At 41.1% G+C, this 16,715-nt stretch overlaps 1 protein-coding gene across 1 annotated transcript; it reads left to right on the top strand.

Moving 5' to 3' along the window:
- The first annotated feature begins 7,634 nt into the window (after positions 1–7,634).
- LOC134664788 (uncharacterized) lies at positions 7,635–14,582 on the top strand. Its single transcript, XM_063521528.1, has 6 exons — positions 7,635–7,727; positions 9,324–9,363; positions 9,918–10,021; positions 10,709–10,801; positions 12,048–12,151; positions 13,105–14,582. The coding sequence occupies exons 1-6, from the start codon at positions 7,698–7,700 to the stop codon at positions 13,262–13,264; spliced, it is 531 nt and encodes a 176-aa protein (XP_063377598.1). The 5' UTR covers positions 7,635–7,697; the 3' UTR covers positions 13,265–14,582.
- Positions 14,583–16,715: the final 2,133 nt, after the last annotated feature.

The following is a 16,715-nucleotide window of genomic DNA, read 5'->3' on the forward strand; positions in this document are numbered from 1 at the left end:
CACGAGGAAAATGGTAAACAGCACCCTCTATCTGACACGCACCAAACTGTTATTGCGATGGTTCGCAAGTTGTTCTTCATTCTCGTTAAACTCAAGTCATTAATAGAGTTAGACCATGAAAAGTCGGCAGCGATTTTGATACGTCATAATTTCAAAGAAGTTTGACGTTTAAAATAACACTTGCACTGCGTAGGTTATCAATGCAGACTTTTCTTGGTCTACTCGTAAATCTACTTATTTATCACATGCAATATTAAGTAGATACACTTTTGCAACCCGCTTTGCTTGCCTAGAGAACTTGGCTTCAGTGGACGAAATCAACGACGGGCTAGTGGAAACTGTCCACACAGTAGGGTCTAAGTTTTTTAGACCCCGCCGTAAAGATAGACCTCAGAAATTGACCGAGCAAACCTTAAACCTCATGGCTGAACGACGCTCGCTAAAGTTGCAGTCTCCCGATGACGCGAAGTCATATAGGCAACTCAATAGACGTATATCTAAGTCCTTGCGACATGATCTGCGTCTCTTTAATACTAACCGTATTAAAGAGACTATTGAGCGAAACCAAGGCTCCAAAGTGTTCGCAAAGGACAAGTCTATTGGGCAAAGCCAGCTGACGAAGCTGAAACGGGAAGATGGCAGCATAGCGTCGAGCAAAGCGGAGGTTTTAGGCGAGATCGAGAGGTTCTATGGACAGTTATACACTTCGATCGCAAAGCCCGTCGACAGCTTGGTAGGAGATCCAAGAGCCAAGCTGTCCCGACATTATACCGAAGATATCCCGGACATCAGTCTGTACGAGATTAGGATGGCCCTGAAGCAGCTTAAGAACAACAAGGCGCCGGGCAAAGACGGAATCACTTCAGAGCTTCTGAGAGCGGGTGGAACACCGGTACTTAAAGTCCTCCAGAAGCTCTTTAATTCCGTCTTGTGCGAGGGCAAAACGCCTGAAACATGGAATAGAGGCGAGGTGGTGCTGTTTTTCAAAAAAGGTGATAACAGCCTATTGAAGAACTACAGACCCATCACGCTTCTGAGCCATGTCTATAAGCTGTTTTCAAGGGTCATCACGAACCGTCTCGAACACAGACTTGATGACTTCCAGCCTCCCGAACAAGCCGGGTTTCGAAAAGGCTATAGTACCATAGACCACATCCATACGCTGCGGCAAGTTATACAGAAGACCGAAGAGTATAACTTACCATTATGCTTAGCGTTTGTGGACTATGAGAAAGCCTTCGATTCGGTGGAAACATGGGCGGTGCTTGAGTCTCTTCAGCGATGCCATATTGACTATCGGTACATCGAAGTGTTGAAGTATTTGTATAGTAACGCCACCATGTCGGTCCGAGTACAGGAGCAGAGCACGAAGGCGATTCCATTGCAAAGAGGCGTAAGGCAGGGAGACGTTATCTCTCCGAAACTGTTTACTGCCGTAATGGAAGACACCTTCAAGCTCCTGGAATGGCAAGGACTTGGCATCAACATCAACGGCGAATACATCACTCACCTTCGGTTTGCCGACGATATCGTAGTCATGGCAAAGTCGATGGAGGAACTCAGCATGATGCTCGATGACCTCAACCGAGTTTCACAACGGGTGGGCTTGAAAATGAACATGGACAAGACGAAACTTATGTCAAATGCCAATGTTGTGCCCATCCCAGTCTCTGTTGGGAACTCGGTACTCGAAGTTGTTGACTCGTACATCTACCTAGGACAAGTAGTCCAATTAGGTAGGTCCAACTTCGAGAAGGAGGTCAACCGCCGAATCCAACTCGGTTGGGCAGCGTTCGGGAAACTACGTAATGTCTTTTCGTCCAACATACCTCAGTGCCTCAAGACGAAAGTCTTTAATCAATGTGTGTTACCAGCGATGACTTACGGCTCCGAAACGTGGTCTTTCACTATCGGCCTCATCTCAAAATTCAAACTCGCTCAACGAGCTATGGAGAGGGCTATGCTCGGAGTTTCTCTGCGTGATCGAATCAGAAATGAGGAGATCCGTAGACGAACTAAAGTCACCGACATAGCTCACCGGATTAGCAAGCTGAAGTGGCAATGGGCAGGCCACATTGCGCGCAGAGAAGATGGCCGATGGGGTCGAAAAGTGCTCGAGTGGAGACCACGGACTAGCAAACGCAGCGTAGGACGTCCACCCACAAGATGGACGGACGACCTTGTTAAAGCCGCCGGAAGACGCTGGATGCGGGTGGCTTCCAACCGGTACGAATGGAGGTCCAAGGGGGAGGCCTATGTTCAGCAGTGGACGTCTTATGGCTGAGATGATGATGATGATGACACTTTTGCAAAACATGATCCTCCATACTTATGGTTCTAAATTGTATCGTTTATTCAAGATTTTGCACAGAAAATTATATGTAGGTACATCCTGATTCTCTACTAGATAAAATTATATCATATTCCGAATTCGACACAGTAAATATATAGATAATTAAAAATGTATAGGTAAATGTATTAAATAATGGTGGCCCCATATTTTGATTTCAACGGCATCCTAGCCAACTCGGTAATGACCCTGTCTACGCAGGAGAAGGTCCCCGGTTCGAGTCCCGGTAAGGGCATTTATTTATGTGTTTTGTTTTCTACACAGGTCAAAATTATGGACTATTTACTACGGCCACTTAGTTTATTAGCAATGTGTGTATTGTGTGTGTGTGTGTGTGTGTCCAATATATCTTCAGATTGCAACTATTTTTCACTAGCGACCCGCCCTGGCTTCGCACGGGTTACACAAAACCTTAACAAATGATTTACCCAAATATCTTTAGATTGCAACTATTTTTCACTAGCGACCCGCCCTGGCTTCGCACGGGTTACACAAAACCTTAACAAATGATTTACCCAAACCAGGCGTGACTCACTCCGCGATTTCGTCGCTTTGCAACAGGTAGCTAAAAGTACATCCGTTCCACACCAATTTTGGTGGCTAGCCATAAGCCGCGCGTGGCGCTGTCGCCACCTAGCGGCCATATCTGTCCTGATCGTAACAGACGCGTTTTGTTAGAGTGAGTCTTCTGTACCTAGTACTATTATTTATTCTGTGCCCAAACCTTCCTCAAGAATCACTCTATTGATAGTTTCTGTTCCGTTCAGTAGTTTTTGAGTTTATCGCAAATACAAACAGACAGACGCGGTGGGGGACTTTATTTTATAAAGTGATAGTGATTTGAAATGTATCACTTTTACTCAATCGTATATTCACAATAGCCAATACTTAGGTTTATGAGTTTTAAATGTAACGGAAGTGCAATCTGTAGGCTGATCACCGTTGCGCATACGATATGCATTAGTGCAGTAATGCAGTTTTATCGCCATCTTGGTGCAATATCCTCTTCATTTGCGTCTTCGTCTGTTCATCGAGCGATATATTGTGCCAATTTAGTTGAATTCCGTAAAACCGCCCAACAATAAGTAGTCCAGTAATGCAAATATGATCCACAAGTTCAATAAGTATTTAAGTATAAATTTTATTCAAACAAGAAATACATATAATATAAACAAAAAAAAACAATTATAAACTAAAATTAAAAACTACAATAAAGCTACAACTAAAATAACTACTAAACTAAAATAACCTATAAATAAAAAACTGGCTCCAGCTCTGTGCCTTGGGGCAGGGTGCCAAGAAGGCTGGCGGCATTACCGCGCTGGACGCTGTACGGCAATACTAATGCGTTGCGCAAGGTAGGAGCCAGCCCTCTTGTCACCCGTTGCCTCCACGAGGCGCTTCGCCAGCTCTGCGTATATGCCGTGGGCGCCAGAGCCCCACGGCCCTAGGGTTTCCACCCCAAACGGCTCAAACATGCAGCCAGAATCAATGGCTGCATATTTGCGCCGCTTGAGGTGTTCAGCCGCGTTGGCGGCCGCACCAGCTCTGTTAGATGTTCCTGGAAGATGGGACTGCGCAAGGGTATCCACGCATGTGGCATCCCAAACCAAAGGCCGTCCCATCTTCCAGGGCACGAGGGTCATGCCGTCCGGTCTTTTCCCATCTAATTTAGAATCCTAAGCGTAGTAAGGGACTCAAAAGCAACGAAATGTACCTAAATAACTTTGATCTCGTGCAGTACTGAGTACACACTTATAGTCCGATAAAAAATTGTAGAAAATAGTGTCATATTTTTGACGCAAAATGCGACGAATTCAGTAAGTATACCATTTTTTTGTTCCATTTTATTTAATTTCTACTAGTTTCTGTCGCACTACGAGTATAGTTAGTACCTAGTCAAAGAAACCCTAACTGAACACTCTACTACGGATTTCTTTTACCGTATTAAACTACACAATTTCCGAGAAAGTCATTGATTCGCTCCCGGATTCGAATGCGGATTAAACTTACCTACATGTCGCTATTTCCAAAGTTGCTTGCGACATATGTACAGCGTTGTAACTGTTGTAAGTCAAGCGAGCGCACTTAAGAGGCGCTTAATGCAAAATTGTGTCCCTTAACTTCCAACTCGGGTAAATCCATTCGACCCTCTCAGCAAATATCTACCTTTTCTTAATACCAAAATCGCATAATTTGACAGATGGATTTACCCGAGTTTGAAGTTAAGCGACTCAATTGTAGTTTTTATATTGAATTTTTAAACGGTCTAATCAAAGGCAAATGCAATTGAAAAAAAAACATACTAATAGACTATATAGATGCAAGGATAGGCTCCAAGCAAAACCTTAAACGGTTAAAGTAGGCTCAATAGTAAGATTTTTTATTTATTTGTAATTATGTTTACCCACGATATCAAAATAAACATAGTTAGATATAGTGAAGACGATGGATGTCACAAAGATTTGATTAGATGCTCGTTCAAGTACTAAGATATTTTCATTAAAATTTTGGAAATTTTGCAAAAAGATCGGTTTCCTAAATGAATGGTCCTAAGAGATGGAGAAGTCCTAAGACATTTTCCTGAACTTTCCGAGAATTTTTTACAACTTTTTTAAAACTATCCGCAACTTGCACATGTGTAAATATCAGTATGCTAATGAATATAATAAATATCTAATATCCTACCTAGCATAAGTACTCATATTAATCGGAATATTTAAATTTAATGTTACATCAATGCAACATCCTCAACCGTGTCAGTTCCGTCCACGCAACCACTTCAACCGAAATATAATTGTGAAATTTGGAATGAACGTTAAATAACCTAATACCTAACTATTTTATCGCAGACATCATCATCGAATGGGGTGACATGGAAAAAAATGGAACAGGCCCCTATTTTTCACCAACGTGACAGGTGCGACAATTCGACAAGTCTCATTGTTGCTGACGTCACAGGCATCCATGGGCTACGGTTATCGCTTACCATCGGGCGGGCCGTATTCCTGTTTGTCGCCATCATTGTATTATTAAAAAAATACTTTAATGTATCGGCAAAAAACAGGTATTTCTCTTGTGATGTTTATGATGATAACGATGACAATTGTCACAAGATTTCAAAGAGCTTTCGGTAATACTTGACAGCAAATGAGTTCTGTATCGGAATTTCGTGACAATTGTCGTATTTCTTGTGACAATTGTCATTAGCTTAGCAAAATAAGTACTTATTAACTGGCGATATAGTGGAGTTTTTTTTATTAACATGTTCGTGGCAACCACGCCGCCCGTCTGATGGTAAGCGGTTACCGTAGCCTATGGAGGCCTGTGAAGTCAGTAACAGTGATGTCGACAAATGTCGCACCTGTCACGTTCGTGAAATAGGGCCCCGTACGGTTACCATCAGTTTGTCACTGACATAAACGCCGTCGAGAACGTAATTTACTTTCTATACATCCCGTTTGCACTAATATGCGAGTGCGAGCGAGATGTATAGAAAGTAAATTACGTTCTCGACGGCGTTTATGTCGGTGACAAACTGATGGTAACCGTACAGGTGTACCTACTAACGACGTAGTTTAGTTTAACGAATTGTATTTTTTTTTTGAAATTACACTCCTAAAGTTCTGAAAATGGGGTTTTTAACGATTTCCACAGAGGCACCGGTTTCTATAGGATACCTGCGTACCTACACTAGAAGGTACATTACAATAAAAACCGGTAGGTAAACTCTTTGCACCAACCCCGCTGACACAACACTAGAATAATAATAGAAAAATGCAATAAATAGAACAATTACGACATGGTTCACTTTATTATGTCAATTATATACATATTGCTTGTCAAGGAATGTGTGAACACACCATGCCTCCTACAGTCTCCATCAGATAATTATATATCGGACCAGCCGAAGTGCTCAGAAATATCTGAATACGCGCTCTAACGCCCTGACAATAGAGGCGTGTTCAGATATTTGTGAGCGCCTTGGCCAGTCCGATATATCTGATGGCGCCTGTACTAAGTAATGTTGACAATTTACCAGAGAAACAGTGCATGGATGCGGAAAATCTTTGTAAAAATTACAAAGGAATTTGTTCTCTAAAACTAAGGTTAAAAGGTTGGAATTTGATGTTGTGGTTTATTGTTACAAAAGCGTTTAGTAGGTTTTTTAGTTCGCGCCGTTTTCGATTATCTTGATGTTATAAATTATGACATAAGGTTTTGTCATTTTGTGATATATTAAAGTTTTAAACACTGTCCTGCCGTTTTACCCCCGATGGAATGAAGACATTACTTAAATAGGTACATTTATTATAGTTCTTTAGGTATTTAAAAAAAGTAAAACATTACATGTAATAATCAAATAATGAAGGTTAAAGTCATGTAGCCGTTCAGTGACAGATCCAGGTGGTTTTGAATTTCGTTGGTTAATCAATAAATGTTAGACCTAGCTAACCTATGTACAAATTTTCTGTTTACTTCTATATAAGTACTGAAAGATACAGAGTATAGGTTAGGAGCTGTTTGTTTGTGTGTTGTGGGTAAGAATGGATGGATCCGATTTATAGCCAAACGGTTCATTCAATTTCCTAAGATCTTAAGAGTTACATGAACCTGGCCGCTGCCATACAATCGAAGATAGGCTCTTAATTTACAATAACATTTAGAAATAACATGAATCAGAATCAGAATCAGAAATATTTATTGTGTAAACTGTGTAGGTACAAGAACTATAACTAAGTACATTTTTTGATGAGTATCAACAGTTTTACCCTTTTCGGGGATACAATTTATTTTATCTTAAACTAGGTTTTTATATGTTATCTTAAGCTAAGTATTTATATTTTATCTTAAACTAAGTTTTTACATTTTATCTTAAACTAAGTTTTTTATATTTTATCTTAAACTAAATTGTATTATGAGGCATAAACATTCAAGTAACATACGAGTATACAGTGGAACCACGATATCACGAATCTCAAGGGAACGCCAAAACTTTGTGTTAAATGAGGTTTCGTTTTATAGAGGGCATCAACTTAGGGAGGTACTTATAGGTTTTTGTTCGTCTTCAAGAAGTTACGAGTTACAGAGGTAAAGCGCAAGAAAAAATCTTACTAGAGAGGTAATTAAATGCACTACATTTGTAGTTAGCAACGTCGTCTAGACATAGTTATTTGCCGTCATCGTCATCACCGGTCATTGTCATCGTCAATTGTGTCAGCTCCTGTAACAAAGAAACATTATTTTGAGCTATATAAAGGACTTTATCCTTATATACGTTATTGGTGCTACGTGTTTCGTAAAGAGTGGTCGCAAAAGGTGTGGCATAGCCGTGTATAAACCAATAATGGTGTCTGTAGCATTCATGCTTCTCACGGTAAGTGCAAGTTTTACTACCTACGAAAAGGCCTTCCCTTAGGGTCTCCCCTGATCAATCGACGCGCATTCGGCAAAAGCCGTCGACGAAAAAGCGACAAAAGCGAAAAAGCCGTCGACGCGTCGGCTGGCGCCGGCCGATGCGAGCCGAGCCGAACGACAACATTTTCGCTCTTATTGCGCAGACATAAAGTTTTTTCCTATCGTCTTTTGCCGAATGCGCGCCGATATATCTGGGGAGACCCTTAAGCTCTACCATGAGTTCCGTGAATGACAGCCTATAGCGAGAAAGTTAAGGATAATGTATGGGTTATTGTACAGTGCCTCTACCGGTCACCTAAAAAACTAAAAATTTCAATTAGTACCATGAGTTACAAACGTTCTTATGCGAGTTTTCCATACGTGCCTAACTTCACACATAAAACGCTCTCTTTCTAATTATATAATGAAAACTGAGCCAGAATTATTCTACGTAAATACTTTACGCGAGTATACGTGACAGATGGTATCGAAACTTGTCGCAGAATAAATAATAGTACTAGGTGCAGAAGGTTCACTCTCTAACGAAACGCCTCTATTACGACAGATATGACCGCTAGGTGGCGCAAGCGTGAGCAGGCGTCCGTTCCGCAGCGGTGCGCGGCAATTACTATGGCTAGACACCAAAATTGGTGTGGGCTGCATGTACTAGTAGGAGACTTGTAGCGACGCGACGAAATCGCGGAGTGAGCCCGCCTGCCCTTGTTTTCTCCATACTCGGTTCTGAGTGAATCTATCTGACTTTGGTGTGGTAAAGTCGGGCCAAATTAACTCAGCAGCGATTCTGATTAGCGCGGCTTCTTTGCCTCAAATATGGTCCCATCCGGCAGAAAGCACGAAACTTGGCATGCAAACTTTAACGTTTATAAGAATATAAATAGATGTAGAAAAACCGGCCAAGTGTGAGTGAGACTCGCGCACGAAGGGTTCCGTACCATAACGCAAAAAACGGCAAATAAATCACGTTTGTTGTATGGGAGCCCCAATCAAACGGTTCATGAGATACAGCCTGGTGAAAGACAGACGGACGGACGGACGGACGGACGGACCGACGGACGGACGGGCCGACGGACGGACCGACGGACCGACGGACGGACGGGCAGACGGACGGACGGACGGACGGACAGACGGACAGCGGAGTCTTAGTAATACGTTTTTACACGGAACCCTAAGAATGAGAAGAATTATAATGCTCCATAAAATTCTCTACAATATTGTTTTTGAAAATACATTGCACAGTACACACCCATCTCGCTCACGCTTACGCTCAATGAGAGTGAGAGAAGAACACGGACCTACGGGGCCTTAAAATGTGTTGTCGACGTTTTAAGAATTTATATTACGAATGAGTAATTTCCAGGACCGTTTTTCATTGGGGCTAGCTCTTGAAAATACCGGTTAATACTTAATAAACAGTACAGCAGAAAAGATGACTAAAGTAAACAATTATTTACCGTCATAGTTAACGCAGTAGGGAAGGCCTCACTTAGTAATATATTTCCTAAGCATAATGAGTTATAATATATAATGTTAATTAGTCATTCTGTTACGATTCCAGGTGTCAACACTAGCTGTCCACGGGAAATATGTGTCCAAAGGTAAAAATTATAATAAAATTATATTTTAAATTAGGCCCCCCCACATCTGGCGTCTTTCGAGCGTCGGCGTCTACAATTCTATGGCCGCTGCTCGACGCAACGTCGACGCAGCGTCGACGCAACTGCACAGCGACGTCATTTTCCATAGCGCTGACCAGACGCCGACAGACGCCGACGCTCGAAAGACGCTAGATGTGGGGGGGGCCTTAGATTGACAAATAATGAATAAGTGTCTATATTTAATATTAGGTATGTATCAGCTTTTGGTCTTCTTTTTGTCTTCTAATCGTATGGCGGCTTTTTTATACCTACCATGTCTGTAGCAAACAAGCATACGGCCTCCCTGATGGTAAGCAGTCACCTATGGATGCCTGCAAATTCAGAGGTGTTGCATGCGGTTGCCGACCCTTTAGAAACCTTTTTCGTATTACGGCCTGATTCTAATTTTAATATACGTCAATAATTAGATGTAGATACGATATGAATAGGAGGTAGATCTAATTTTGACGTATATTAAAATTAGAATCACGTCGTGACTCTTATACATTTTTCAGTTGATCCGGACACACAAAACGGATGCGACGGAAAGACTCTCTGTGACATAAAACCGGCAGACTATCCGGAGCAGGAGATTGATAGACTTCTCATTAAAGAATTGGTAAGAACATACGTTTTATTATTAACTAGCGTCCCGCCCCGGCTACGCACGGGTTACACAACTAGGGTTTGTACGACGGATCCGAAATGTATGGGAAGATCCGCGGATCCGGATCCAGATCCGGATAATTACATACTTTCGGATCCGGATTGCAAACCCTATACACAACCTTAACAAATTATACACCTAAACCTTCCTGTAGAATCACTATTGATATGTGAAAACCGCATGAAAATCCGTTCCGTAGTTTTCGAGTTTATCGCGAACAGACGTATAACAGACATACGCGACGGGGGACATTTTTTATAAGTTGTAGTGAAAGTAAGATAGTTACATCAAAAACAAAAACTACTAAGGCCCATTTGCACCATTCCACCAACCCGGGGTTGACTGGTTAAACTTGGTCGAGTTACCATGGTTACCAGTAAAATTTGACACTGGGTTGACGGCTTAACCGGTTAATCCCAGGATAGTGGGATGGTGCCAGTGGCGCAAAGAATATGTGACGTTCCACGGCAAAAGGTACCTTATGGCGGCTGGCGCTTACGTCGCATAGCGCTGCAATAATATTGGAGCGGCTTTAATAATAGCGTAAGCGCCAACCGCCATAAGGTACCTTTACCTGTAGGATGTCACATACATAGATATCATTTGACTTTTGGTAATTTTAGATATTTCCTTTTCCAGCCAAAGCTCCATCGAAGAAAAAGAGAGTTGGCGATAGAAATGCCAAAAATTGAACCCGGGAGCACTGGCGGCAATTGCGAAACAGTTACGGAGGTACGTCATACTTGTACTTTTATCATACATATTATAATAAAATAAAATACCTACGAGTATGTAAGGTGTGCAATAAAGACATAGCGGGCATAGAGAAAAAAACCGGGCAAGTGCGAGTCGGACTCGCGCACGAAGGGTTCCGTACCATAATGCAAAAAAAAACGAAAAAAAGCAAAAAAAAAAAACGGTCACCCATCCAAGTACTGACCACTCCCGACGTTGCTTAACTTTGGTCAAAAATCACGTTTGTTGTATGGGAGCCCCATTTAAATCTTTATTTTATTCTGTTTTTAGTATTTGTTGTTACGTATAGCGGCAACAGAAATACATCATCTGTGAAAATTTTAACTGTCTAGCTATCACGGTTCGTGAGATACAGCCTGGTGACAGACGGACGGACGGACGGACGGACAGCGAAGTCTTAGTAATAGGGTCCCGTTTTACCCTTTGGGTACGGAACCCTAAAAAATACATAGATTGCTCACTCCATACATCACTTTTGGCAACAAAAAGACTATTACTTTCATAGTCGACATCTAGCATCGAGTAGCGGAATTATCAGTACTCCTACTTGACAATAGATGTAGGAGTACTGATAATTCCGCTACTCGATGCTAGATGTCGACTATGAAAATAATAGTCTTTTTGGTACCAAAACTGATGTATGGAGTGAGCACTCTTGTCTTATGCGACGCCGTCGCTCAAAAGACGCCAGTGTGACCCGGGCTATACAGGTTGGAAAGATAAGTCGGGCCCTGGAGGGAAACTACCTTAAATCCTTAAGCTGGCTCATTTTACTTAAAGGAGACATTCCTTTATTTTTAAAAAGAAACAAACCTGCATTCAAATAATTTTTTTTTTCTTCAATTTGCCTTGTCTAAAAAAATCTTAAGTACTCAATATTAGATTTTATGGATATTTTGTACGACAGACGAGTGTAAGACCTAATGTTTCTTGGAGAAATGTTATCATTAACATTAACTGTATCGACTAGTAGAATAAAATTGCGAGTTTTTATTTTTTTGGAATTTGTAGTCGGTTCGAGTCCCGGGCGAGGCAAGCGAGTTTTAGAAAATCTTTGAATGCAGTTTTGGTTCTTTTTAAAAATAAAGGAATGCCTCCTTTAAGTAAAATCGGCCAGCTTAAGGATTTAAGGTAGTTTCCCTCCAGGGCCCGACCTGTCTTTCCACCCTGTATACTGAGATGTTTACAATTATGGAGACGATTATTTCATTTACATTTACAGATAAAGACTCCATATGAACTTAGAAATGAAGGCCAGATTCCACAAATCGTCGTGCAATCAAAGTTTTTCGAGCAACGGATACCGTACGTGACGTGTCGTAGCACGTAAGTGTTTACATTATCTTATCTAGTAAATGAATCGATATTATAGGACATTCGGCGCTATTCTGGAAATGAATTAGAGATTAACTAGATACGATATAGTAAAGATATGTGACGTTTCACGGGTAAAGGTACCTTATGGCGGTTGGCGCTTACGCTATTATCAACGCCGCTCCAATATTATTGCGGCGCTATGCGACGTAAGCGCCAGCCACCATAAGGTACCTTTCTCCATGGAACGTCACATATCTTTACTATTTCGTATCTAGTGAATCTTTAATTCATTTCCCGAATCGAGCCGTGAGCCTCACATTAAGCTCAATAACACGTACTTAGACAACGATAAATATAACTTACTCGTAAATTCTCACAAATAAATGTGACGTTTTCAACCAAAATGTCCCACGTTGTCGGTTATTGATAAGGTTGATTTCAAATTAAACCTCTATGGCAATATCGCCTTATTGAAAACCGACAATAAGTATTAAGTACCCTTTTGGTTGAAAATGGCACAAATACTTATCACACAAATAAATGCCCTTACCGCGATGCACCCAGGGGTCCCAGGACACGTCACTATCGACACAGAATAAATAATAGTACTAGGTACAGAAGACTCACTCTCTAACAAAACGCGTCTGTCACGATCAGCACAGATATGGCCGCTAGGTGGCGACAGCGCCACGCGCCGCTTATAGCAAACCCCAAAATTGGGGTCGAACGGATGTACTTTTAGCTACCTGTAGCAAAGCGACGAAATCGCGGAGTGAGCCACGCCTGCTATCGACTAAATATGTACCATGTGTGTGTGGTACCTCCACATGAGATAATAGGAAGTAAGAATAAGGTCCAATCTTTAGCTCAACGGCTCATTCACTCAATAGGTAGGTACCTAAGTTATAGATAAAATAGATGATCCAGAACTTAATTAATATTTTATTTTATTTTTTTTGCAGAAACCAACCCTGCTTTAAAGACTTATTGCTACAAGACACGAGGACAATGTGCAGGCAAAAGTTCATCCACACCAAGTTATTTGTATACGATACACAAAATAATAAAGTAGAAGCAATTGACGGCCAAATTCCTATAGACTGTGTGTGTGAAACAGCTTAATTATTCATACATTTCATTGCATTGGATCAACTTAAGCATTCCTACAGGCACAGTATAAGCAAGGTCTCCCCTTTGACCCAATACTTACCAGGCGTGGTTCGCTCCGCGATTTTGTCGCTTCGCTACAAGTACATGCGGCTCACACCAATTTTGGTCTCTAGCTCTCTAGCAGTCGTAGTTGCCGCGCACCGCTACGAAACGTACGCCTGCTCGCGCTTGCGCCACCTGGCGGTCCGTCGTAATAAACGCGTTTTCTTAGAGAGTGAACCTTCTGTACCTAGTGCTATTATTTATTGTGGCCACTAGTCCAACTATGAACCCCGGTTGCCGAGGGGACCCCAGGTTCTAGAGACCGAATTAGATAGCTGGGAAAACGTTAAAAAAAGTGTGATGACAATCAGAAAAACTATTTTCCCAATAGTAAAGTTACAACCTCCAAACAGCGATCCTGGCCCCGTAGACAACATGCCAATCGCTATCGCTTCGTGCCGAACGAAACGTAGATGTCACTGTTACACTAATATGGAAGGGCGATAAAGAGACACAATGCGATTCGATGGCGAAGCGCAAGCGATTGTCATCTTGGCTAGGCCGCCCGATCACCATTTTATGTTAAGACGAAACAGGAGCTGGGTTTTAAACATTTTAGGTAAATATACCCGTCTCGCTAACGGAAGCGGTTCCTAAAACTAGAGCCATAAGGACAAGGCGAAAAATCCTGCGTAAAAATATCAAAAATCGAGGTTTCGTACTCGACTGTTTCCTCCTCCAAAACTTAACCAATCGTAACCAAATTTGGAAATCTAAATGATTATGAAATTATCTGTCGGACCGTTTTGCTTTTTCGGCTAATTGATATCAGTTTTGAATACTACGCCTCTCATTGCGGCATAGTCAATGAGGCCATTATGGCCATTTTTGAAGGGCTCTAGCGCCTTAAAAAACAAAAATATCAAAAAAAGCAAAACGGTCCGACACAGATATTGAAAATATGTATTAATCTGTGTTCAAAAAATCATTGCTCTAGCATCAAAACCCACGGAGGAAACAGTCAAGTACGTTTGTATGGAGAAATGACCACTCCTGTTGGCTCTTAATAACATACGATTGCTATGAAACTCAATTTAGGCGCTTAGTACATGTGGACGTGATTTCACGCACACCATTTATTGCCGTAAGTTCTAATAATGCCGTAAGCTCGCTGTGGATTTTATTTTTTGTTAAATTGTCGCATCTGTAGATTCAATACTATTGTGAAATTGAATCATTGTAATTCTGTCTTACGTTTTTCAATCAATAAAACATTATTATTATGTGATCAATGGTGTAATTATTTTATCTGACCTTACCTAAGAAACAGAACATATACACAGGGCCCGATTCAGATTTTGAAATAGACATCTATTAGATATCTTTTAGACATCACCAAGATACGATAACGATATGTTTAAGATCTAACCGTAAATTTTGACATTTGCGCGATTCTGGAGATACTCTTGAACGATTTCCACAGGATATGACTTAGAGATCCAATTCACATGTAATAGATAGGTATCTTACTCTATCTAACGTAAAAGTGACATTGGTTGCCCGAATCGCGGTGCAAAAGAGAACTAGTTGATATCTAAACTATAACGTATCTAGAATGGATCTAGTGCGTGTCGTCTCTTTGTGAATATCTTGAAGTTCGAATACGGCAGTTGCTCTTGAAATGAATTAGAGATTCACTAGATATGAAATAGTAAAGATATTTGACGTTCTCTAATTCATTTCCTGAATCGCGCCGACTAGCTACTAACGCTAGCCTTGGTTGCCGTTAAAGGACGGGTAGCGTAGATATTGCTGCTGAATCTACTTACATAACAGTACGAACAATTCATACTTTTATCAGTTGCTCGTACAAGACATAGCGAGAAAACCGAAGACATTAATTAGGCTCTTAAAACGCCACAATGCCTACTTAATAAATACAACGGTGTCCATGTGTCTTGATCTGTGTGAAATTGGACGTCTAACAATGCATGGGTCAACAAAAAACTCATTTTGGGTTTTCATGCCATCATCATCATCATCATCTCAGCCATAAGAAGTCCACTGCTGAACATAGGCCTCCCCCTTGGACCTCCATACGTGCCGGTTGGAAGCGACCCGCATCCAGCGTCTTCCGGCGACCTTAACAAGATCGTCTGTCCATCTTGTGGGTGGACGTCCTACGCTGCGCTTGCTAGTCCGTGGTTTCCACTCGAGCACTTTTCGACCCCATCGGCCATCTTCTCTGCGTGCAATGTGGCCTGCCCATTGCCACTTCAGCTTGCTAATCCGGTGGGCTATGTCGGTGACTTTAGTTCGTCTACGGATCTCCTCATTTCTGATTCGATCACGTAGAGAAACTCCGAGCATAGCCCTCTCCATAGCTCGTTGAGCGACTTTGAGTTTTGAGATGAGGCCGATAGTGAAAGACCACGTTTCGGAGCCGTAAGTCATCACTGGTAACACACATTGATTAAAGACTTTCGTCTTGAGGCACTGAGGTATGTCGGACGAAAAGACATTACGTAGTTTCCCGAACGCTGCCCAACCGAGTTGGATTCGGCGGTTGACCAAATATCAAATATCAAATATCAACATTTATTCAGCAAATAGGCCACAAGGGCACTTTTACACGTCAACATTGAATTTACATAAAAGCAAAAATAATAACATCAACAATTTTATAAAATAAAACTAACAATTCAATCTAACGTATTACAATTACTAAGAGATGTATATGGTCTCTTAATGTCGAATTACATACAAAATACAGATAAAAAAACACACACAAAAAAAATCTATAATATTTAGAGGTGTAAATGTCTCTAGGTGTCAGAACTATAAGATTATATAGTTTATCAAGTTATCCTTAGAGATGTATAGGGTCTCCAAGAGTCAATATCCTGTATAATTAATACATTCATTAAAAGAAAAGAAACATACGAGAACAGAATGAGGCGTCTCACTGTAATTAACTAATAAAAGTTACTAAGTATAATAGCTCGTGTTAGCTTAACAGACCAGTCTCCACAAACAGCACCCGTTCACGAGTATGACGCGTATCTCAGCCATCGCCTCCCTCAACCTTCATTCGGGAAAGTGGCGACCCGATCAACAACGCCACCGTAAGCAAAGACTTTTAAGCGAGCATGACATGTTCAAGCTACCGGCCTATATTAATATTAAAATAGTAAATAACATGTAGCTGTAAGACACGGCATTTTGTGCTCATATGTTACATAAAAAGACAGTAATATAGCTTCACATAATTACTAGCCTAAGTTGACTTAGAGATGTAAAGGTCTCTAAGTGTCAGAAACATTAAAAATATAGGTAAGTATGTACAATCAAAAATAAAAATCAAATAAATAAATATGTACTTAGAGATGTATAAGGTCTCCAAGTGTCCAAAACTAAAATT

Source organism: Cydia fagiglandana, chromosome 5, assembly GCF_963556715.1.
Source record: "Cydia fagiglandana chromosome 5, ilCydFagi1.1, whole genome shotgun sequence".
In the NCBI taxonomy this organism is placed as follows: domain Eukaryota; kingdom Metazoa; phylum Arthropoda; class Insecta; order Lepidoptera; family Tortricidae; genus Cydia; species Cydia fagiglandana.

Coding starts and splice junctions, on each gene's coding strand:
- LOC134664788 (XM_063521528.1), top strand. CDS start 7,698: ATGGTGTCTGTAGCATTCATGCTTCTCACG. Junction 10,802..12,047: donor ATTGCGAAACAGTTACGGAG/GTACGTCATACT, acceptor TTACATTTACAG/ATAAAGACTCCATATGAACT. Junction 12,152..13,104: donor TACGTGACGTGTCGTAGCAC/GTAAGTGTTTAC, acceptor TTTTTTTTGCAG/AAACCAACCCTGCTTTAAAG.